Source organism: Drosophila busckii, chromosome 3R, assembly GCF_011750605.1.
Source record: "Drosophila busckii strain San Diego stock center, stock number 13000-0081.31 chromosome 3R, ASM1175060v1, whole genome shotgun sequence".
Lineage (NCBI taxonomy): Eukaryota > Metazoa > Arthropoda > Insecta > Diptera > Drosophilidae > Drosophila > Drosophila busckii.
The window spans coordinates 15,267,937-15,293,336 of record NC_046607.1 but is presented as its reverse complement, the minus strand read 5'-3'; the positions used below and the strand labels follow the sequence as shown (position 1 = coordinate 15,293,336).

The window sequence follows — 25,400 nt, the reverse complement described above, 5'->3', positions numbered from 1 at the left end:
AAGCATTACACACAGTCACACACACACGCACAGAAAGAGAGTGTGAAGAGTGTGCGGCGCACATTTTCGCAGCCACAAACTTGCGTATGCAAAAAGGAATTGCAATTGAATTCATTGAATTCGTTTTAAAAGCGAACACAACAAGAGTAACGGGCCAATATCGTTGGGTAGCCCTGGCTGTGGTCTGGAGTTCGTCTCATGCCAAGGCTATGGCTATGGCTACGCTCTTCAACAACGCAAGCTGTTAAATGAAATAACTTAATTAATATGATTTTTGTTAAATTTATCTTGAGCTGAGTTTTACTGCAGTTGCTGTTTAATTTCACATTTTGTACATTGCTATTGCTTATAGACTCTGCTCTTTAGAGTATTCATATAAGCCACAGCATATTTAATGGCACTTATGTGGTTGCAATTGCTCTGCATGTGGTGCTGCTGGTCAGTCAGGCAAATGTGACTTTTGTTAGCGCGTTGATTGCGCATGAGAAACGTCATTGGTTGTTGTTTATTGATGATTTTTAATTGTTTTTTATACTTATCGACTATTTACACAGTTAGCTTGATGCGGCTTAAGTTAATACAGTTGACGGCATGCAAACATATATAGGTATGTATGTATGTGTCAATTGTAGTTGTAGTTGTAAATTCTCACGTGCATTTCAGTTTGCTTAAAGCTAAAAATGTATTTTGCTCTCGAAACGACGAAACAAAATGTGTGGAAAAAAGGAAAAGAGTTTCATATAAATTACACATTAATGGCAGAGTGCGGCATCAGCTGCTGTCATGGCCGACGCCATTTTGTAGTGTGACAACTTCCGGCCGCCATTTGCAAATGTCAGTGGCATCAAAAGCCAGCGTAGGCTGATGGCCGCCGCCGCTGCGGTTGCCACAAACATCAGTTGGGCGCAAAACCAAGCGACGCCTGTGGTTGACAATGGAGCGGGAGAGAGAGACAAAGAATGAGCGCATTTTTATTAATTTGTTGTACGCATGCAAATAAATTTTTTTGCAATTAGCAGCCGCGGCCACATTGTTGTAGCAATTGTGGTCTGCCAACTTACCCGATTTAAGCGATTTCTGATTCTTTAATTCGATATCATCGCTAAACAGCAGCGCATGCAGACTCGCCTCGCGCCTCAGCTGCGGGTAGCTCTCAATCTCAGCCACACAGCGCAGCTCCAGACCCAGACGCAGCGGCGATGCCACACGCAGTGGCAGCTGATAAAAGCGCGGATCGTTGGCATAAAAATTCAACTGCGATATAATGCGACGCAAGTTATATTCATGCGCAGCAATTGTCGTATCCATGCTCGGCTGCATGTCCATGGGTGAGGCCTAGAGCAAAAGAGTAAGTAATTAAATCCATTGCTACAAATAGCATGGGGGCTTAACTACCTTAATGCCATTGATGTACCAGGTTAACTTGGTCAGCAAGCTGGAAAAGTCGGTGCTGCAATTAACCTGCACAAAGTCATCGAAGCGATACATCGAGTGAAAGTTGCTGATTAGCGGATTATTTTGCGGTAGCGCTGTTAATATAAAAAGTGGTTTGCTATAATTTATAAATTTAATTATGTATTAATTAAAAAGTAGTAGAGTTGGTAAACCAGCGATTATTTTGCTAATTTTTTTTAAATTGCTATGCTAATTTTTTATATTAAATTTTAGGCATTAAATTTCAAGCAGTTTCAAGCAGCGAATGAACTTTGAATAAGTCTTGATATAATAACATTAAGCATTATTATATATCTAAGAATAGCTTTTGGGAATTATCTTTGATAAATTTTGTTTGAAATTTGAAATTATTTATTAAGTACTTTAAGCTAACTTGCGTTTTATTTTTAAAAATTTGAACTCACTCTTTATAGATGCTTTTGATTAAATAATTCAAAAGTACATAAAAACAAAATTCTTGAGCTTTAAGTCAATATTTTAGAATTATTAGAAAATCTTCAACAGCCCCTAAGTTTGCCTAGCTTAAGTATTTTCAACTTTAGCTATGCTGCAGCTTAATAAATAAAATCTTTAAGCATTCAAAGATCTCTAAGGACTTGGCTTAGAGTCAAAGTTCTCACATAAATAGTGCTATTAAAAATTAAAACTTAAGAGCATAGCCAAATAGTAGCGCTATTCGTGAGTGTGTGTGTGTGTTTCTTTTGCCTTCATGGCACATACATATATTGAAACAAAGAGCTTGTTGCTTGCGCCCTTGTTGCTCTTGCATAAACATAGCATTTATGTTTGTTGTTATTTATTTTGTTTTTTTTACCACTGCTCTATTTGCTTTTGATAAATTTTTAAAAATATTTTAGAGCAGGCAGCAGGCGGCAAAAGCAACAGCAGCAGCAGCAGCAGCGAGGCTTGTAGCGTGGCACATCTACAAGATATTTATTTTATATCAGCGGAAAAATAGATGATCATAAAACACATGCAGAGCGAGGCAGTACGCCCTGCTGTGTATGTGTGTGTGTGTGTGTGTGTGCTTGGGGAAAAGTAAAAGCGAAAATAAAAACACGAGCAGAAGTTTCTTTATTTTTTTGCTTTTGTGGGCGGTTGGGCGGCACTCGGCAGCGAAGCTTTTCATTTTAGCGATATCCTTTTTAAGCATAAAGTGCTGCCGTAAATCACAGTGGCGCACACCCGCAGACTCGAGACGCAGAGCAGAGCAGCGTACGCCAGGCAGCGCGTATCCTGTGCGCTGTTTTAGCGTCCTTGCTGTTGGGTAGCCAAGGCTATACCGTATGCGTAAGCGTGTGTGTGTGTATGTGCGGATACGAATCACATGCATCTCTTGGTTACATTTTATGAAAACGTTCTGCTTGCGCTGCTGCTGCTGTTTTCTTTTTTTCTTTGCAACATCCTGACTGACGCTCGTTGCTTATCCTGTGCGTGCTACTGGCCGTTGCAACGTTGCAGGCTACTTGGCTCCGCAGTTGAACACAGCTACCTACATACTGCACATGTAGTGGTAGCTTGTTTCTTGTGCTGCGTTTTCTTCGCTGCGTTGTTTACTATTAAAATATCACGGAAATTACACATTTTACTCTGCTTATGCTGCGCAGCAGCGGCGCTAGCGGGGGCTGGAGGGGGGGATATTGCCAATGGATAGCAGCAAAATATTTGCATTACACACACAAACACAAACACACTCACATGGAACATTTACATGCGCATTAATTTAAGATAAACAATTGAAATTGCATTTCATTACTTATACGCCCAGTGGGCGTGAGCTGCAGCTGCAGTATATTTTACGTATTTCGGTATTAGACTTACCCTCAACGCTCATGTTGCCAGAGCGTGCGTCTAGCTGAAAGTGCGGCGCATCGCCGGACACTTCGCACCTGTAGACGCCCGTCGCCCGGACGCCCAATAAATTCAGTTCCACGCGGCAGTAGAATTCATTGCACTCGTTGCCTTCATCGATCAATTGCACGCCCTCCACGCCGAACTTCATGAATGCGAGCTGTGGCGTTAGCGGCGAATATCTGTTGTATAAAGCATATTAAGTTCGAACTTGCTTATGTGTGCGTATGTGTGTGTGTGTGTGTGAGGGCAAAAGGATTACAGCGCTTCCCTTGTTGAGTGCAAGCTAAATGGGCCGCAAATTGCGCCAGCTTCCATTTGCTGTCCCTTTTTTTTTTGTTTTGCTTGTTTTTTTTTTTGGGCTTTGCGTTTGGTCAACTGATAATCGGCCCATAGGCTTGTGCTAAAAGCTTTCAAGCCATAAATGAAAATAAAGGCAAGGAAATGGAGATTTGCCGACAAGTGGCTTACATATACAGACAAGCGTTCTAGCCAGGGCTGGAGTCTGTGTGCGAGAGATTTTTGCAATTTGTATTGTGTGCTAGATTGTTGCTCATTAATCCCTCAAATGCTAGCGCATTGAACTAGGGAGTGCGGGAGTGGGAGTGGGAGTGCGTCTCGAAAGTGTTCAAGTGGAAAAGCAAGCAAAGTAGCCCCAGACATACATAAAATAAGAAAAGCTGCCTCAAATCGACATAGAACGAAATGTGGCCGACAATTGTGCGGCGGCTGTTGTAGTGTTGATAAATCCCTTTGAGCGTCACTTGTTAATAGCTATTAGCCTGGCCAATGCACAAGGCTAAGCCAACAAATCAACAAATTTCGATAAGCAACATAAGCAGCTTTTGTGCTGGGACTTTAACCAAATGCTTAACTTTAAATGCTGTTAACTTTAATTTTACATTTGCAAATGAACGTTATATTTGCAATTGACTGCTGCTGTCTAATTAAAACTTTCGCTAGCAAAGCGCGTGGGTAAAATATACACTTAAGTGTGCAAATGCGCGCTGCATATGTGTGTATGTATGTGTTACACTAAGCACTGCGCATTCTCATTTTTAATTAAGCAAAACGCGTTGCAGTCACTTGAGATTTTTCATTAAGCAAAAGGCAGCAGCAGCAGCAGCTGCAGCAGCTCCGCTCATTGCCAGGCGCAAATACTTGAGTGAGTGAGAGATACTTTGAGGCATATATGCCAATGTGGCATGTGTGGCATATGCCACACCACTCGATTTGGTCAGCTTTGCGGGTGGAAATGTTCATTTCGTAAACATTTTCAGAGTCAGAATGTCTGCTCAGCTCATGTGTCAAATTTTGGTAGCATTAATAATTAAATGGCAGTTAGCTAGCTATACGTAATAAGCAAGTGACGAATGTCCTTGTTATAGCGCCGTTCAAAGCCTGTGCTGTGAGCGTGTGAGGACATTTAAATTAATTTGCCGCAGCTTAAACGAGCCAACGCCAAATTAATTCATTTAATAATTAATTAAGCAAGAAAGTTGCCTGACAATGAACATATTTATGTGGCCAAAGCTTGTGTGTGCTTGTGTATATGTATGTGTGTGTGTGTGCCTACGTGTTTGTGCATGTCACACAAGCTGTCCACCCTGCTTGCTCTTTAGGCAGCAGTCACAGCAGCCCCATGGCCATGGCACAAATTTCAATGCATTTGACAGCTCGGCGCAGCCTCACAAAAATAACGATATGCGAGTAAATATCATAAATTATAAACACAGCACATACACATACATACTGACTGTGTGTGTGTGCTATACTTACCTAAAAAACTCCTTGTCGTTTTTGTACCACTTAACCGAATTTAACGTGTGACCACTTATGTCATAGCTGCAGGATAATGTCACGTTATCACGAAAATCAACAATTTGTGGCACATTGATGTCAGTCACAAATAGACACTGAATGCGTTGCGCCACTGCCAGTCGCAGGATTAAACAGGAGAGCGACATGAAGAGAGAAAGAGAGTGAAAGAGATTTTTGGTTAGTCACAGCGCAGCTTGGGGGGTCTCGGCTTGATAAAATGCGCTAGATAAATTGTTGGTAAATGTCATAAAATGCTTGTTTAAGAGAAAAAAAATAAACACAGAAAATTAAACGAAAATGTTTTTGCATTTTGACTGCTCAACAGAGCAATACACTATAAAAAATTCAACAGCTAAATTTTGAACAATTTTAAGCCTGAGTTTAATACAAATATAAATTCGGGGAAAAAAAGCTAACAACAATTCTTAGAACATGGCGGAAATGCTAAACATGAAAATATTTATTTATTATTTATTCAAATGTTTCTATTTTTGGCAATTGGCACGATTTGTATGGAAAACTTTTGGAGCAGAAACTTAAAGCAAAATTTGGGAATTTTCATGAATTAAAATCCAAGTGTGAAATTCAGCCAAATCTTGCTATTTAAAGAAATAGCTAGTAAATATAAATAACTTTATTGTAGATTTGCCGAACTCGTGTAAGAGTATTGAATAATTCAATAATTCTATGATTTTCTTGCGTCTTACATTGGCTTAGTATGTTTTCAATCAGGCGTTAAATATGTAAATAAAACAAAGTTTGCCCAAAAATTAAATAACATGAAGGCTTAAGCAAACACAAATGTTCTTTGGCTGAATGGAGCTCAAATTGCAGTTGAAAATTTAAGTAAAATGGACAGTTGACGGCAGCAAGAAACAGATAGGGCAATGCGCAACTGCTAATTGAATGAACTTGTAAAAATGCTTAACAACTAAATGACGCAGCAACAAAAATGAATAGCAACTGCTAAACGCTTTGCAACCCACAACCAGCAGCAACAGCAGCAGCAGCAACACAAGCTTAGAAAACTTAGCAAACCGCGCGTAAGGGGGAATTCTTTTTTCGCTTGTTTTGTTTTACAATTTGTAGAAAACGTTTTTAAGTGCAGGCAGAGGCAAAGCAGACATATGAAAAAGAGGAAAGGCAAGAAAATTGGTTAATATCATTAGTTGCAATGGTGCCTTTTTTTAGTGTTGCTTTCTTTTTATTTGCTGTGTTGCTGCTGCTGTTGTAAACTGGCAGCAAATGCTTATTGCAGTAAATGCCTTGACTCTCGTTTTGCGAGTTGCGCCAAAAGTTGGGCGAAATTTCCATAATCTTGTCTATGCTGTGTTGCTGCTGTGGCGGAGAGAGTGTTGCTGCATTGCATGATAAGCAACAATTTAAGAGCGCAGCGACGACGACGACGACGACGACAACAAGTTTGTGCAACTCAACTTGTCTGCATAATTTGTGATGCTTTCTGCTGTTGCTGCAAATGGCATTAGAGAGAGTGACAACAGCAGCAGCAACACTTGTGAATTTAATTTGTTGCACTTTACAGTTGAAATAACTCGAGGTGTGCGCGAAAAATAAATTTGTAACAGCGTCAGAGACAGTCAAAAAGAAAGAAGAAAGCGACAACAATGGCAAGAAAAACTTAAATTTTAAGCACTCAGCATTCTGATTACCTTGCGGTAGGCAAATGTTCAAATAGCTGGCAACAGATTGCATAGCTAGAGACAGTCTGCTATCAACATTGTCAATGGCAGCAAACAAACTGAGAAACTTGTTTAAAGTTTTCAATAGACAAACAAACAAAAGTGCCTCTCATGGCATAGTAGAGGCGTGTGCCTGCGGCAAGCTTGGCTGCATAGCTGGCTGGCTGACTGTACTTGCATATGCAGCAGGCTGTCTCTGACATGAGTCTTTCGAAGCATGTCAAAGCTGCCTGGCAGCAGCAGCAGCAGCGACAGCAACAACAATGTCAAACACATTTGCAAATGGCAGCGACAACCGCAGCTTAATGACAGCCTTACAATACACAAAGAACAGAGAACAGAGGGAAAAGTTCACCTGTTTACAGCAAAAACCATGACGTCTAAATATATATATATATATATATCTTGCTCTGTGTGACTGTGTAAATAATAAAAATGAGTAGACAGAGAGGTACAAAAGTTTTTGCTTTGTATTCCGTGTTGTTGTTGTTGTTCTTCTTGTGGCACGGCAATCAACGCACTTGAGCAAAGTTTGCCTGCATAGAAACCATTGAAAACATCAATTTGATGCTTGTTGCCCTTCGTCTAGTCAAGACTAGTCTAGTCAGATTATTTATATATATACAACTTATCTGTCTGTTTGCTGAGCAGCAGCAGCAGCTGTACGCTTTTGTGGCATGCCACATGTAAGCCACAGCCAAATGGCATAGCAATCACTTCCAGCGCTCCAAAGTAGGCAACACAATTTTTTAAGCTGCCTGCTGCAGTCTGACTGCCAATTTAAATTTTGCTGCTGTTTGCGATAAACGCCAAATACAACAAACCGAAGCAGCAGACACAAAAAGAAAGAAAGAAAGAGAGAGAGAGAGAGCGTGGGCTAAAGCGAAAAAAATGTCAGGCATCTATAATTTGCATATAAATGCGACAACGCTGCGAGCCACGCAGTCCGAGCGACTGTTTGTTTTGGCCTGAATCTCGAAATTGTTTGCGGCAAGCAGGCCGCACACAAATAAAGATGCTAATCTTAACAGCAGCAGCAGCAGCAGCAGTAGAAGAAGCAGCAGCAGCAGCAGTAGAAAATTGAGCGGCTAAATGGCTAACAAAACGAGCAGCAAAGCAGCTAAATAAATAAATAAATAAAATATTTAAAATGAAATAAAATAAAAAGTATAAAATCAAATGATGTTGCTGCTGCTGTCTGGCCGAGATTTCGTTATTGTTTTGCCTTTTGCTTTTAAATCCTGTTTACAACTACTAAACAAATTTCAACTTCTTTGTGGCCTTCACGATGCGTTTAGGCCACATGGCAACCTTTGCTTTTGTGTTGACCTTCATAATTTACAGTTACCACCACTTGCAAATTACACACTTTATAATATTGAAGACTCTTGTAAGATCGGCAATTTGTTTAAATAAACTTTATGACACTTGAAATGAGTGTCTGGCTGTCAGTTAAGGCACTTGTAGCCAAATATTTATTTTCTTAGCTTGTCCTTGTGCAAAGGAACTGCCAACTGCCTTGTGTGTCTGCCTCTCTCTCTCTCTCTCTCTCTCTGTTCATAGTGCTGGCAGTAAATTTTAAAAGCGTCTATAAATTTTAGAAAAGCACAAATAAAATATAGCGCAAGTTTTTATTTTCTGCTTTTTTGATTATGTGTGTGTGTGTGGGTAAATCCTTTAAGGCGTTCGCTCCAAATGGAATTGTCACATTTATGTTTGCTTTATGCAAATGCTTTGCCACGCATTTTACTGTGCGCTCGTTTCAGTTGCTGTTTTAGCTTTCAGTTTTAAACTCTCAATAGTCCAAGCGTTAACCGAGCAATGTTGCTATAACGTTTGGTGTGTGAGTGCCAGCATAAACTTTCGTCAGCAGTGCGTGAAAATCGACGTAAATAGCATATATGGCTATAGAGTTAACACTAAAGCTTTTATATTTTAATTGCAGCAAAAGTTTTCGTGGTGTAAGCTAAGCTGCAATTAGCCGAAACTTTTTATTAACTAACTAACTGGCCTCAAAGGCCAATGAACTGAGACAGCAGCGGAGCAAAGAATCAAGTGCAGACACATAAAACATAATTAAAATGATTTTTATGCGCTTAGATTAGAGTGGCATCGCATTTGTTGTTGTAGCTATAATTGAAAGTGTGTTTAAAAAACAATTTAATGGCTGCAAAATTTGCATAAATTTATGCGGTCTCGCAGTCGGGCACCCAAACAAACAAACCAAATAAGCAAACAGACACACACACACACACATAAATACGCACACACATTTATTGCTATGCTAATTTAGAGTTTGTTGGGTCATAAAGGCAACAACAAAAGACAAGTGCACAAAAGCGCAAAGCGGAAACGGAAATGCCTAAATGACTTTTCATGGTGTTGGCAAGGCCAAAGGCCAGCCCACCCTACATATGTAAGTGTGCTCATGTGTGTGTGCCTGTGTGTGTGTGTGTGTGCGTGCTTTTGGGGCCAACCGCAAAGTTGGCCATGTCGTCGAGTTTGTCGTAAAAAGGTTGACCGGCTTTAAGGGATTAAAAGCAAAAGGCAATCAAATGAAAAGAAACTTTGAAATATTTTCATTATTATTACCGCTCGAATTTAAAGCTGTTGTTGCCCAACAAAAACTTACCCACAAGCAGCAAATATACGGCCAGCTGCAGCAGCCAGCGGCCATAATCCATAGTAGCGTTGGTCGTTGTCCTTAAAGATGCCCAGACTCAATGTCGGTCCATATTTCTATGCTTTGCATACACATATAGTTGCCATATAGTCTAGCGCCATGGAAGCTGATTAAAAAAAATAAATATATATATACAGATGCTAGCATTATGCGCTGTTGATAACAGTTTTTTTAACATTGGCTTTTGAGCCAGCCCAATTTGAAAAGTTTTCAATTTTTTTTGTTTGACGTCAAGGCACACACACACACACTAATAAATTGCCTGACTCACTTGCTTTTTGAGTGTGCAACGTTTGAAAAAAGTTAAGCTTTGGCTTTAATTCCTCTGCAGTTTTCAATAATGGAGCATATAATGCTAACTAAATTAAATGCTTACTAAACTTTACGCTTTTATTTTAATTGCTAAGCATAACAAAAAAGTGTTTGCTTTATATTTGCTAAACAGGGTATATTATAGTCAGTCAATTTGTTTTTTTAACTTGGTTTTTTTTATTTTGCGCACGCTACGTTTTTGTTATTTTTCTATGAACAGTGCATTTGTTTATTGTCATTTTCAGCGTTATTTAAACGTTGACAGTTTTAAAATTTTTTTTAGTGTGGCAAATATGAAAATGTAACCGTCTCTAACTTTGTTGACTCCCGTGCCGGCAGTTGTCCATCTGCCAACTTTGACTGCTTGCTCATTCTCTTTCGTTGTTGGTCTTGGCACAGCGCTGCTTGGGGGTGGTGGGGTGTTGCGCGCTTTGTGTTTGTGGCATAAAGTCCTTTAATGCTTTAATCAAATTGTGGCTTCTTTTGTCGCTCGCTTTTGCCCCTCAGCTTTTAGTTGTTGTTGTTGTTTCTGGCATTTGTTGCTTTTGCTGTCATCATTGTTTTGGTTTCATTGACGCGTTTATTAAAATTACCGTGGCAAAGGCACAAATAATAAAGGCAAGGCCAGTAGCTGGCACTGGGGTTGGGGGTTTTTAGTTAATTTGTTGTGTGAGCTTATGAAAAAATATTTACGCAAGCTGGCTGCGTGGCTTGTGGCTTAAACAAATTTAATTTGTTTGCTTACCTGACTTTAAGTTCAAACTCAAAGACAAAGTATTCGGAAATTGCTTGAACTGCAGATTAAAGCGATTGTGTTTGCTCTTAAACAATGCCAATGCTAATTGCTACCCTTACTCTATGCAATTGTCAATTTGTTAGGTGATAGGCAACAAAAAAGCAATGTGCATTATTCATTTGCTTGGCATATCAATTTACATGCTAAAATTTGTACATGCAAATTGTTTTATTGTTGCATTGTGTATACGCACTGTGTGCACAAAGCAAAACGATTTAATACACCGATACACACACACACACACGCAGATACAGAGAGAGACACATCGACACATTTTGTGCTTGAATCCGAGTTAATTACTTAATGGCAATGTAATGCATAGACTTGTAAATAATTAATATACATTTCATTGACTTGCACAAGTGACTTACACACACACACACACCCGCACAGACAGGCAGGCAGACAGACAGGCATGTGCATATATTGACACAAAAATCTATATTTAGAGCATACTGATGCTGGGGCCTGGCACACTTTATGCTGCCTTCAAATATTTACAAGCAACAGTCTGTTATTTTTGTAGTTATTGCTGCACTTCATTGTTTTCCATTTGCATTTGCAATAAATGCATAATTTCACACACCCACACACACAGACACATACACGCACACTTACATGCTTGTATTTAATGCAAATTGAGAGTATTTTTTCTTGTATTATTTATTTGCCATGTGCTGGCATTTCGAACTAAAGTCCACGTTTTTTGTTGACGCTGCGGCGTGCTATTTGTTATTGTTGTTGTTGTTGCCCGCCCGCACCGCACGTTGCAACTGTCCTACACAAAAGTCGCCGTCTAACTGAGAATCAACGGTTATGGCCATGGTCGGTTGGCAATTTTTGCGGCAACGTTAACGGCGGCTGCGACGCCAAAGCCATAGACAGAGCCAAAAGCCGAGTCAGACCCGCAACTTCATGTCCTGGATTCTGGATGCTGCTGCTGGCCACTGCAAGAGCAGCTGACAATCGGCAAACAAAGAGTTGCCGGCTTCCGTTTCTAGCTTCGTTTGCGTCTCGTTCGTACGCACGAGCGTCAATGAGAGCGTACAAATTTTTTTGGGCGCGCCTTGGTTCAGCTTCATGTAAAGAGAGCGGTTTGTAGCTTTGTAGCGCTGTTAACTAGCATAATGCCAAAGTTAACAGCAGTGGAGACTTTTTAACAGCGCTGCTAAGGCATAACATTTGACTTTACAGCATCTGTTTGCAATAATGAAGCTAAGAAGATTATTTCAGCTACAATAGCAAATGAATTATATAAAGTAGGTTAATAACTTTATGTGCACTTGATTTATTTTATTATATTTATTATACGCTATTATAATGGAATTTTGTAAGTGCTTTTATACCTTATCTAAGTGCATACAATGTTGTTTATTGCATTTTTCATTTGCTTTTAATTTCTACTTATTTTCTTGTTGTTTTTGTGCTACAAATTTGGGCATAAGAATGAACTGCAACATGAACTGGCAGCCGCAGTGGCAAAGGCCTTGTGCAACGAACTATGCAATTGCAAAATCCCAAGGCTTTAGCTGTCAGTGTTGTTGGTGTTGCAGTTGTTGTTGTTCTTGCTACCCATTGTTGCAGCCGCTGGCGTTGGGTGGCGAAATCCTATTAGCTACATGCCTGTCTTTTTGCACATTTCAGACAGCAGCAGAGGCAGCAACACACATTGCAACACAACATGCGATGCAACAAGCGGAAATGCATTTTCAGCTGCAGCTACAAGTAAAGATATTTAGCTGCCAAGTCGCTTATCAAACTATAAATACTAAAAAGAAATATATAAAGAGTAGAAAAAAAGTATTTTTTTTAGCTGCCGCAAGCAAGAGTCTAAGCTTGAAATATGCTTCAAATCGCAACTGGCTTATCAACGACTCGGCAGCGACCATGTAAGTGGATGCAGAGTATTATACAAGTGGCAGCAAAGTGATTTCAAGCTGCTTTGCTCTGAAGCATTCAACGTTCAAAGGCACTAGGCATTTATTAATACAGCAAACGCTTAGAGTAATTAGAATTTTCTAGTGAAATAAAGTATATTGTAATTTAATTCAAAAGATGTTAGTAAGATCGTTTCAAATATTTATTTAATATTTGCTACTTCTTTGCAATTTGTTAGTCATCGCAATATATTTTTCATATTTAAATCGCTTTATTGCGATTTGAATAGCATTCATTGCATTCATTGAATACTGACCTATTCTTTGAATGATCATACCCATTTTAAAAAAGATCGTTTGTATATTTAGCACAGCTCCTATTGTTATTGTAAGCGATTTAAGCTTCAACTGCATTAATGCTAGCAGTTCAACAAAGAAAGCGCTTATAAAATATTGATTTCAAAATATGGCCAGCAGTGTCAATGGAATATGCCATGAAATGTTTAAATAAATAAAGAGCCAAGTATTTGCCGTTTTGCAACAACTAAAGTTATATATTTATATCCATGTGTCTGTGTGTGTTGACTGGCGCGCATTTGTGTAAAAGTTTTTGCCAAACTGCAAATGCGACACGTGAGGTTTCTACAGCCGTTGCATGACTAAAGAACTAATGGTGTTCACACACACACACACAAACAAAACAAGGAAGCCACGTGTTTTGACTGCAACAAATACGTGCATGCAAAACAAAATATAAAAAAAGGCAACGTTATGCCAAAAGCCAGGCCAACAACAACAGCAAGAACAAGAACAGCAGCAATAACAATAACTTTTGTGTAGGGTTCTGCATTTTACAGTACTCAATGCCGCGAAGCTGCTAAGCTTGCCACCGTTTCTACCATTTGCAAGAATGTGCGCAAGTATTTTAAAAATGCATTGCCAGCAACTTTACATTTCTGGGGACACGTCGAACGTGGCGAGCAAGCCATGTGTCCGCAGCTTTAGTTTCAAAAACTTGCCTTACGCGCGTGCAAATAAGTATGCTACAGTTTTTTGCTGCGCGTAGGTGGAATTTGTTAAATGAAGTACTAGCGTATAAATGACAGTTGCACTTTGACTGGGCAGCCAGTGCCAAAAGCGTTGAGCTGTTGAAATTTAAATTTAAATTACAACTTGTCGCTGTCTGTATTCTTTTTTTATTTTGTTCTTCGACTTGGCCTGGCTTGACTTTGCATTTGGCTGCGGCTCATTATGCAGGCCAGAGCTGAAAAGTCGCGGACGCCACTTGGCAAGCAGCGCCAGACGGCCTAAAGTTGCCGTTGCCGTTGCCGTTTGCAACATTGCCATGCTCATAAATAAGCAGAACACAACAAGGCAACGTTAGGCATAGTAAGCAACTGGGCTGGAGACGGCAGACCGAGACAAGCACTCGCCGCTGAAGGTTGGGTGTAAGTACTGAAGGCGAGTTTATTAAAAATTTGAGCGCGCCCCACGCGCTTTCCTCTTGTTTGAGTTTTTATTGTTGTTGCTCGCGTTGCTGTTGCTGCTGCTGTTTTTGCCAACTGATGTTGTTGGCTGTTGCTTTTTGGTTGTTTGTTGCCACTTGGCCAGTGCTACATGCACTTGAGTTTCATTTGCTTGTTTCGCAATTGGTCGCAGCAGCCGTGGGTACCGCAATACCAGTTCATGTCAGAGAGTGCATTAAGCACTGTGGAGTGGCCCCGAAAAAAGTTTTATGTATATTGCGAAAATGAGAAAGAGCAAAGAAAAAGAGTGGAGCGCGCGCCAAAAGAAATCCACAACCACAATGAAGTTGAATGTTCGCTGTTTACCCCTTGGCTGTTGCAAGGTTATTACTATTATTATTATTATTGTTGTTGCTGTTGCGCTGGCGGCAAAAGTAGTGCCTTGGAACTATATGCGGTATTTTGCTTTTCATTTATTTTGGGCAGCAGCAGTTTGCCAATTCTATATATAAATTAAAAAGTCACTTGGCGAAAAATGTTAATACTGCTTGCGCTTTATTTTTTCTTTAGATAATTAGGCAACGCACTTGCAACTTATTTAAACATTTTACGAGTGTTAAAGACTTAGCATTCATACATGTTTTGGCATTTAATTACAACTAACTGCGCATGTTACTTAATTGCGGATTACAATTACTTAATACCAAAAGCAAAAGCAAAAAAGCATAAACTTTTTCATTTTGTTGCCGTTGACGAGGCAAAGCGCAAAAGCTGCCAGGCAGGCAGTGCTAAATACAAATGCATGGCAAAATCTTAATTAACCTCTGGCTGAGCATAAGCCAACATACACACACGCACACACATGCATATGAATATAGATATGTGTGTGTATTGCGTACTTGTCTATTATGTGCGCGCTTCAAATAAATGGAACAAGCTGAGCAAATAAAACTACTTGTGTATGTGTGTGTGTGTGCGTTTGCCATGTTACGCACTTTATTCTAACTCAAAGGCCAACCAGCATATAGACACACACACAGTCACACACACAGTTAGACAGTCGCACACATACAAATGTTTCAGCTACGCGGGAATTACATTAAGCGTCGAGCATAATAAATTATTCCGTATGATATGATTCTACTACATGATAAGCGTTTGTAATTTTAACTGTCAGTTAAATGAGTGAAATGCTAGCGCTGCTTTATGTGTGTGTATATATATGTATGTGTGTGTGCGTCATGTTTCAATGTGCAGCGATTTAGAATTCTTAATATTTATCTTTTGTAGCGAAACTTGAACATTAGCGCGCGTAAATAAAAGTTGTGCGTCAATATTTGCGCACACACACACAGACAGACAGGCACACACACACACATATATATACACTGCGAGTGAGTTACACACATAGATAATTATTTCTCGTTTGCAAAGCTGCAGCTGAAAGAGCGCTGACAACTACGTGACTATAATCAACGCGACGCTCTCTGTGTGCCACATGATCTGCCGACTGACCCCAACTCCTCTTATACTAACAGCTACTGCTTCACACCCCCTCTCACCCGCTCTCTGCAACGCTCTTGCTGCCTGCTATTTGCTTTGAAATTAAAAAAGTTTTTGCGCTGTGCGCTGTTAGATTCTTTGCTTTAGCTTTGGCTTTGCCTTGATTTACATGTTAAATAATTTTATTTTATGCCAACGCCCGCTCGCTCGCCTGCCAATGTGCAAAAATTGTTTCCAAATGCGTTGCATAAAAACCAAATATGAGTTGGTAGCTTGCTGCTGCTGCTGCTGCTGCTGTTCGCAAATATATGCACTGCCTTTGACTTGGGCAGGGTATAAAATTAACTCACGCTTAGTATGAATAATTCATTGAATCTCAGTCTTTAAAAGGCACAACAAATTTATTGCCTGATTTCAGACACAAAGCTCAAATGCTAATAATAGACATGTTGCATGGGCTTTCAACTCAAATTTAAGTTTAATAATCAGCTCTGGCTTTGGGCTGTTTGTTTCATCAATGCTTCAATTGCTTTCGGTTCAAGTTTTGTTAGAGCGTTTGTCGATTTGAATTTACACTTGAATATTTGAGGCTATAGCAAATGGGAAACATATCGAAAAATAAGTCGCGTGCTCGTGGCGATATTAAATCGGTTGCGGCTACGCCATCAGCCAGCAGCGTGGGCAGCGATGATTCCAGCGTTAATAGCGTGGGCAGCTATAAAAAGCGCAGGGCTAGCATTAAAATAGAGCCGCTCAATAATGCAAATATCGGCGTATATATGGCATGGAGTAAGCTCAGCGATAAGCAGCTGGTCACACAGACGACCACAACGCATATACAGGATGATGATGATGCCGCCGCCGCCGCCGCCGATAGCTTCTTTGCGAATTTCAATAGCAAGCGCTGCAAGTTTCGCTGCTGGTCGCCCTATCAGTCCAAGCTGGCGGCTGCTTTGCTCAAGGGCGTGGCTAATGTGCAGCTGTCGACAGGCACCAAAGTCATATATTTGGGCAACACATTGGCCTGCCCGGTCTCGCACATTGCCGACGTGGTGGGCGAGACCGGGCAGGTGTATGCCATTGAGACGAGTCCGTGGGCGAATCGAGAGCTGCTCGCGCTTGCCAGCCGGCGTCCGAATGTGGTGGCCATCACCGAGGAGCCCACAATGCCCTATAAATATCGCCAGCTGGTGCTCGGCAGCGTTGACTTTATTTTCTGCGACATGTTGCATTGCGAGCAGCTGCGCATACTTATATTGCATGCACGCCATTTTCTAAAGACTGGCGGCCATTTTGCCATCGTAGTGCAAGGCATGCCGCAGCAGCTTGACTGCTTCAATGCCGTCAATCGCCTAAAGTCAGAGCAGCTGCAAACGCTGGAGCAAATCTCGTTGCAGCCTTATGTCCACGGCCAGGTTATGCTGGTGGGTGTCTATAAACGTGTTGCTAAATAATTGCTTATCAATAGTTGGTTGTATTTAGTGTAGCATCAGCAACTAAATGGCAAATAAAGTTTTTTTCGTTCGCCACTTGCAAATTCCTTTGAGACAAAACTGTGAAAATGTTGAAAATTTTGTCTGTCAGCAGCAACAAAGAAACTAAGCTCTAGCTGCCAGCAAATCAAAGCAGTTGCAAGCTACTGCAGCAGGCGTGGGCGTGGCATGTGGGCTTATGCATGCAAAACAACTTAAAATGTCATATAAAATTTGTAGCGTTGCTGATTGCGCGTGTTAAACAGGCAGCGGCATAAGGCTTCAAAGGATGGGTGTAGCATACAATTCTAAAATTTGCACACACACACACACAGCTAAAAATAAAAAAGACAGCGCGTAAATCCAGTCACGCCCAACGCCCACTTACGTTGTGTGGAATCAACGAAAAACAAAAGCGCATCGCATCGCATGCCGGCAGCCCAAAGGCAAAGCCAAAGCTGCACAGCAAAAAACAGAAAATAAAAAAAAAAGATAAAATAAAATGCGAAAGCGAAAAATCACAAATTCCGCAAAAAATCTTTAAATCCCTTGGATTTATGCATTTTTACGTTGCATTTGCTCTCTCTGGCTGCATGTGGGTTGTCTATCGCTGCCACGCCCAACGCCCAAATGCCGCCCTCTGATTGCGCGAATGCGGGCGACAAAGCAGACAGCAAAGCGATGCTCACGTTTATATGATTTCCAGCAAGTTTGCCAAGTGCGCCTCAAGGTGTTGCCCAGCAGCGCTCGTATTTCATTTTAAGCGCCGTGCACTACACGGCGTATACTCAATGCGTTTACCTCGCCCTGTTTGCTGCGATATTTATTAAAGTTCATTTGACTGAATTTATTATTAGCAACTATGTATCTAATTTTATGCTTACAATTTGTTCTATTGCTTGTTTATTTACTTAACTACTAAGAATAGCAAACTAAATTATTATTAAAAATATATTGGGAGTACGCAAAAAAATTAAGTGACTACATGTACTCGATTATTAATAACTTATTTTTATGTGTAATTATATTTCAAGCTGTTAGTTCAAGCTAAATGTTTTTGCCAACTGTTAAAAATGCCAAAAGCGATAACGATAAGTTAATGTTATCGCTGTTAAATTTCAACTTAGGCTACACAAAGTATATCAGTATTTAATTAGACGCTGGTCACACTGATTATTTGACAACACACAAATGTGTAGCAAAAGTAATTACATATATATATAAATTTAGTGACTTTATTAAATATTCAAGTTCAAGTGAGTGCACTAATAATGGATCCGCTGTCTTATAACTATAAGCCCGTAAGTAAGACTGCTATTGATTAAGTTTATCGCGTTGTAATTTAACCATCGACTTCCAGTGCAGTTTTTATCGCACTGGACGGCCGTTAATGACGTTGCTGTTGTTGTTGTCGTTGGTTTTGGCTGCGTTACGCTATCAGCAAAAAATGACGATAGTAGCAGAGACGGCGACAGCGACGGCAGCTGCAGCTTTGGCATTTTACATGGAGCTTTACCAATTGTGCACACTACCTTCCATCATTTACACTCCCACGAAGCCAATTCACACTTAACGTCGCCAAAAAATTCACACAATCGATTGGCGTTGCTACCAACTGCTGCTGCCACAAACAGTCAGCCAGGCTGATGTTGTTGTTGGTGTTGGTTTTATGGCATGGCTGCAAACTATCTGTCGCTTTTGTTTTACGATTCCTTTCGCGCTTGATGATCGTCACCGTTGGCGCTGGTTACGTTTGCTGCCTGCCCCTCCTCCTCCCTCACTATACTGCCCGCCGGTGTAATCGTGTTGCTGTTTGCTGCACTGCATGTTTGTTTGTCTCCGCAACTGGCAAACGAAGCTGCCGCAAGGATGTGTATGCAGGGCTTCATTGTTGTTGTTGCTGTTGCTGCTGCTGCTTTGGCGTGCGTCTTTTTTCTTTCTGCAATCTCGGTGTAATATTTTATTTTCAATTCGCATTTAGTGCAAGCGCTTGAAGCTGCTGGTGCGGTTTGTGTGTGAGCAGCATCTAAGGGAAGAAGAATAAATTGTATCTGACAATTGGCAATTGGCCTATCCGCCCGTTTGATAGTGCTCCAAATAGGCAAGCAGCCAGCCAGCCAGACAGACAGACACAGCAGCAGGGGGGCTGAGCGTGGGCATGCCCATAAATCGAGTAGGTAAGCGTGAGATTGTGTGTATTGTCACTGAATGCCTGGCATTTTATGCTGAATCACGAATTGCATTAGAGACAAGGCACTCTGTCGCTGCGGTTTGGGCTTTACCGATTGGATTATCACATTGGTCCAAGCTGTGGTTTGGTTGTGTGGCGTACTCCATGGCGTATGCTTTTTCATTAAAATTTGCGCTCGCACGTTGGAGCGGCAAGTGCGTGCTGGCCAATGCTTTAAACAGCTCCATCAATGTCCAGCAGCTCGTTGCTCGTGCGAGAAATCGAAGTAATCCAACAGTCGACGCGGCACTGATAAATGTCAAATAAGCTTTGAGTGCTCAGACCCTTCGCCCCACAGCTGCCCCCACACACCACTGAAATGCTTTTTAAGCACTTCACACACACACACACAGCTACTATAACTACTACTACTACTATCGCGCATTTACAAGCGATGTAAATGTCGCTTGTCAGTTGTCGATGGCTCCATGTCCTTGTTCATGTTCATGTTGAGAGCAAGCATTGCGAGCAAACAAAAATTTTGCTCTGTCAACTAAATGTCAGAAAAATGGCCGGCAATGGGTGCTGCGACTGCGACTGCGACTGCGACTGCGGCGGTGACGGCGACTGCGAAACTGCTGCTGCTCCTTAATGCTGTCCCCAGCACGCACACACTTGATCAATCATGCGAATATGACGACGGCTGCTGACAAGTGTGCTGCGTTGTATTTGCATTGATGACAACTACATGTCCGCAAAACCACACAGCGACAAACTTCCAGCTCCAGCTCCGGCTCCGGCTCCAGCATCCACAACCACAGTGCTCAGACGTTGATGCTGACGATTATGGAGCACCTGCGTGTGAATTGTGCTAAAACCTAGGCTATGCCCAGGCTCTCCCTCTGTCTCTCGGTGTGCTGTCTGTGCTGTCACCTTGCACATGGCGCATATTAATAAGTCCTTTGGCAGCCGCATAACTAATGGCCTGCCATTCGTTTTATGCCAAGCAATTGAGGGGCCATTAACCCAGCCCAGTCCTAGCCCAACACAGCCCAACACAGGCGGAGACCTCACAAGAAGTCCGCAAATAATCGCAAAAAATTATAGAAAACTCAATGCTGCAAAATGGCTAACAAATCCAAACAAATGCTTGTGCTTTTAACTGGGATTATCGGCGGGATATTTATGCGCATCATTATTCTCTGGATCTTTCACAATCTCAAAAAGAGCTCACGTTCGATTTTTCTTGCTCGAAGCAAATACAGTGCCTAATAGGCTTGCCATGCGGCCATTAATTAGGCTGCAAAAGGCATTGTAAACAAGTTGTTACGCATACGCCACGTGGGCCGTGTGAAAAATACTTCGAAGCAAAGTTTCGCCACAAAAAGTTGTTGGCAAACAAAGAAGGTGAAACTCTAAGCACAAGCAGTTAACAAAACTCGCGCTGACGACTGACCACGCCCCCACCACCCACTAGCGCACGCCTACATTTTCTAAGCCTGAACTTTATCAGACACCCAATTAAAAGGGCTTTATAACAATTAGCGCTAATAACACGCTTCAATTGTGCCAGTAATGCCCTCAGGGCAGCCCCGAACCTCAAATATCATTGCTAGCCACTCACTAAATTCCACTGCAGCACATTTTATTTTCATTAGAGTCTGCGTATGTTTTGCTTTTTTGTTGTTCTATTTTTATTGGGGCCATTTGTAGCTTTAGAGCGCAGCTTATGGTTTGGCTGTCGTTTTTTGTTTGGTTAGGAGTTGTGGTCGCAATTAAAGCGAAAACCACAGCAATTAGCAAATTGACAACTGGATTTGTTTTAGCCATGGCTTTGGCTTTAGGCCTCACATTACTCTCATAATTAAAAATTGTATAGTCCATTGTTTTTGGAGGGTGGGTGGGTGTAAGGCTAAACTGCTGCTGTCGCTGCCGTCAGCTCACTTTCCCCGAAAAAACTTTCAACTCAAACAAAAAGTGCAGCGAAAATCTCTAAAATTTGATAAATTAGTTGTAAAACTAAAAAAGTTGTGTGTTTTTTTGTACGGCTGCGCTAAGCTCAAGCTGCTTATCTGTCTGATCTGACTGTCTGTCTGTCTGTCTGGAAGAGGAAAAAGTTTGTTTGTGCCAAATGCAAAATCCAATTTTTCGAATGAAAAGTCAAACACGAATTTAACTTTTGATCCGTTTGGCTGCCTAAGCAGTCAACATTACTGGCCAAAAATCAAATGCACACACATTTAGTTTTATTCTGCTTTCATTGCTGCTATTAAATCGATATTTCAATGCGCACATTTGCAGCAACTAATTTGCAATCATGAGCGTTTTGTTAATTTTAATTTGATTATAGATTTTATGCAGCGGCATTTGCCCAACCACGCCCACGGCTACACAATTGTTGTTATATAATATATGTAAATACATGCTATACATGTATGTGTGTGTGTGTGTGTGTCTGCTGATTGTATGCCACTAAACTTTGTAAAATTATTCATTTTATTAACAATTTGCAGCAGCGCTGAAAATTATACTTGCTGACATGGCAGGCACTGTGTGCAAATGATTATCATTAAATGCAATATGCATTGCAAGTTTTAAAAATAACATTTTGCTGATTTAAATGCATGCATTTTATGCATGTGCTCTAGGCATTACCCCCCGCTCTCTTTCAGCACGACATTTTATTGATATACGTGTGAAAAATACCAAATTTTCCAAATTCAAAACTCATTAACATGCCCGTACCAATATGTAATTAAAAATAGCGCAAATGCGTTTGATAATTTTTGATTAGCATTAGCCATGCTTGCCATACAGTCATTGCAACTATTTATTCCACTAAAGCATAAAAGAATGTATATGGATATGCTTATTTTAGAAATATGCTATTCGATTGTTTGTTTTTAGAATGCAAGTCCGAATTTTCTATGAATTTTATCTCATTGCTGATTTTAATTGATGCTGCATAATTTTTAGCAAATGTATAAATAATAATACGACTTTCTCTTAATGAACAATTAAATTGTTTAATCTTAATATTTCAAGTGCTTCTGTTACTATTTAACTAATTAGTCATCTTCTACATCAGGAGGAGGAATATTTTTATTAAGTTCAACAATATAATAATAGGAATCTTTGCTAACGTATGCCATTAACGCTGAAAATAAAATGTTATATACAATATATGTAAATAAATAATGCAAATAATGTTACCCAGTGTAATTATGCTTGGGACCAAATGTATATGGTTGATTAATGGCCAAGCTAAAATGTGGGATACAATGTAGGCGGGTATAAGCAGAACTGAGCAGAGAGCGTAGACTAATTTAGTCACCTTATCCTGAAATTATATAGATTGCTGTTTATTTCATTATACCCAAATAGTAATGCGTCGTTTTTACCTTTAAGTAATATACCCATTTGCCAGTCAAGCAATGGATCAATGTACATATTTGTATCGATTGGGGAGACTTTACCAGCCCTGCAAATATTTTATGCTACATTTGTAAGTTATATAGACAAAATTAGATGAACATACAAATGCATTCGTTTGAAGAGCAGGTGCAGCCAAGATATAATATCATAAGATCCATAAGCAAAGCAAAAGTAGCAAAAAATAAAATTGTGCTACGAGCGCAATTGGTATCAAACGATTCTCTATGTCGCATGTCATCAATGTTAGGCGGCGCAGCGTTGCCACTAAGTTCAATAAAATAGTTATAGAAATCCTTCAAAATGTATACCGTTAGCGCTGAAAATATAATGTAATAAATACTTATAAATATAAAAAATATGTAAGCTAGGCACCTATAGTAAAGATGCTTGGCATGTATAGTAATGGGTTGATTAGTAGCCAAGCTGCCTTGTGAGTTAAAACATAAGCAGCTATAAGCAGCGCCGAGCAGAGAGCGTATAATACATTGGTTAGCAGATCCTGAAATTATATAGAATCTTGTTTCATTATTCCAAACTAGCAACACGTTGTTACCTTTAAATAATAAACCCATTTGCCAATCAAACAATGCACCAGTGCTCCTAACTGTACCAATATAGGAGAATTCTGAACGTATTCTGCAAATATTATGTCGTTTATTTGAAAGTTATATACACATGATTACGTCAACATACGAGTACATAGAAGATTAGTGCAGCTAAATCCATAAAAAAATATAATATATCCTATTTTGAAAAAAACAAAAGAATTATATAATATTGCGGCACAAGCAAACACTTTATCACACAAATGCCTATAGCCCATATTGCTGAAAGCGCACAACACCAACTGACCTAAAATAATTGTGCACTCTAGGCAAACTAAAGCTTAAGTAATTAATTATTAATAGCTAAGTTAATATTAAAAGTGCTTTTTGCACTGAGTGAATCTATTTTTCATCAGCGGTTCTGCTTATAAAAAACACAAAAACATGTTCGTTCCACTGTGTAGTTTAGTAATTTGCTAGGACTTAAATTGAAGTATTATCTTTATTTATATGATGGCGCTAATGCTAGTTTTCATATATCCACATATTAATCATATATCCATCCCTTGGACTACAGACATCGCTCGCTTGTGAATTTTTAAATACATATTGAATTGTTGAAAGAGACTTTTATTAAAAGGATAGACAAGCTAAGTTTATATTAAACATTTTTAATATTGCTACTGATTTTATTGATTTTATTTTATTTATATGTAACAGTAAATTGTTGATTTATGAATTGCGTACTATATGAATATTTTCATTGATTTCATTCATTTTATTGACAAAATAGTTATAGAAATCTTTGAAAATGTATACCGTTAGTGCTAGAAACAAAAGCTTATATTTAGAATACTTATAACAAGATAAAGCAGATAAAGCTAATTACCTATAGTAAAGATGCTTGGGATATATAGTAATGGGTCCCTAGCTCCAATGTGAGTTAAAATATAGCCAGGTATTAGTAAAATCGTGCAGACAGCGAATATTATGCTAGTTGTCACATTCTGAAATTATAAAGATTTTTCTTTTATTCACTATTCCCAGCTAGTAACGGGTTTTTACCTTCAAATAATAAGCCCATTTGCTAACTATAAAATGTACCACTGTTATTATTTGTATTATTAAGGGAAATGAGGAATAGAAATTGTTGAAATTCCCAGCATCGTCTGCAAATATATTTGAAATTCACAAGTTATGTACAAAAAACTAGGCAGACTTACCAATGCAGACATCTGGAGTACATTTGAAGTCATTAGTTACAATATAGACATCCATAATGAGCACATCAATAGCCAAAAATATCATCATCATGTTAGCAAAAACATAATCAAAGCAATGCGTATTCGGCGGAGTGTTTTCAACGATTTTAATAAAATAGTAGTTATAGAAATCTTTGAAAATGTAAACCATTAGCGCTAGAAATAAAAAGGTTATCATAAAGACATAAAGCAGATAAAGGTAATTACCTATAGTAAAGATGCTTGGCATATATACAAATGGGTCGATTAGTCCCCTAGTTGCATAGTGTGTTGTAATGTAGGCAGGCATAAGCAAAATCGTGGAGATACAGTATGCTATGCTAGTCGTCTTATCCTGAAATTATATAGATTGTTTTTTATTTGATTATTCTCAACAAGAAACGGGCTGTTACCTTTAAATAATAAACCCATTTGCCAAGCAAAAAATACAGCACTGTTGAAAATTGTACCAATGAGGGAAGTAGTTTAAGTGTTGTAGTATTGATGAAGCCATTATTTATTGGACTGAGCTGAAAACAGAGCACTATAAGGGAGAGAAGTAAAATTATGAACTGAGCAAGAATTGTATCAATGCAATGCGTAGTCAACATTTCGCTGAAAGCCAAACTAACAACTGAACGTTGATAGCTAATTTCCAGCTAATTTTAGGCATTTCATTTGAATACGTGTAATGCTAAACAACATTAGATAGCTTACATTATAACTGATTACTAAAAGTTCTTTTGGCACTGAGCAAAATTATTTTACACAATCAGTTATTTTAAGCTGTTCATACTGGACTCAGAAGATATTTGTTAGGATAAGACAATCTTTAATTTAATTACAGCCTCTCTACATTTTGGTTAGTAGTAGGCCAGCTGACTTTGTATAAACTTAACATAAACTGTAAAGAATAATAACTTAGTCTGTAAGTATAATAGAGTGTCAATTTATGTATGCACTTTAATCGCTGAAAATTTAATAAATAAGCAAAGTATATTTTAAAAATGTTTAATGTCATCGGTGATTTTTTTGACTGCTGCAAATATGCAAATATTTGATTAACAGAAAAT

The 25,400-nt window shown here is 39.5% G+C and overlaps 3 protein-coding genes across 4 annotated transcripts in view; 2 read left to right on the top strand and 1 right to left on the bottom strand.

Annotated features, from left to right (window-relative positions):
- Positions 1-506: 506 nt before the first annotated feature.
- Positions 507-11,564, bottom strand: LOC108602305. 2 transcript variants are annotated; one of them, XM_017990388.1, is made up of 7 exons: positions 11,237-11,563; positions 9,460-9,616; positions 5,086-5,239; positions 3,277-3,488; positions 1,396-1,529; positions 1,062-1,335; positions 507-922 (listed from the first exon to the last, which is right to left on the bottom strand). In XM_017990388.1, the coding sequence occupies exons 2-7, from the start codon at positions 9,509-9,511 to the stop codon at positions 753-755; spliced, it is 996 nt and encodes a 331-aa protein (XP_017845877.1). In that variant the 5' UTR covers positions 9,512-9,616; positions 11,237-11,563; the 3' UTR covers positions 507-752. The 2 variants fall into 2 exon arrangements, with proteins under 2 accessions (XP_017845877.1, XP_017845878.1); XM_017990389.1 differs by lacking the exon at positions 5,086-5,239 and having other exon boundaries at positions 11,237-11,564.
- Positions 11,565-15,988: 4,424 nt separating this feature from the next.
- LOC108602502 (rRNA 2'-O-methyltransferase fibrillarin) lies at positions 15,989-17,001 on the top strand. The gene has a single exon (XM_017990630.1). The coding sequence runs from the start codon at positions 16,064-16,066 to the stop codon at positions 16,916-16,918; it is 855 nt and encodes a 284-aa protein (XP_017846119.1). The 5' UTR covers positions 15,989-16,063; the 3' UTR covers positions 16,919-17,001.
- A 1,139-nt stretch (positions 17,002-18,140) lies between these two features.
- Positions 18,141-25,400, top strand: part of LOC108602301 (calcyphosin-like protein) — a 48,206-nt gene continuing 40,946 nt past the window's right edge. Inside the window, exon 1 of the mRNA XM_033294041.1 lies at positions 18,141-18,237. Within this exon, the coding sequence (XP_033149932.1) occupies positions 18,208-18,237 (30 nt within the window). The 5' untranslated portion in view covers positions 18,141-18,207. The remainder of the gene's footprint in view (positions 18,238-25,400) is intronic.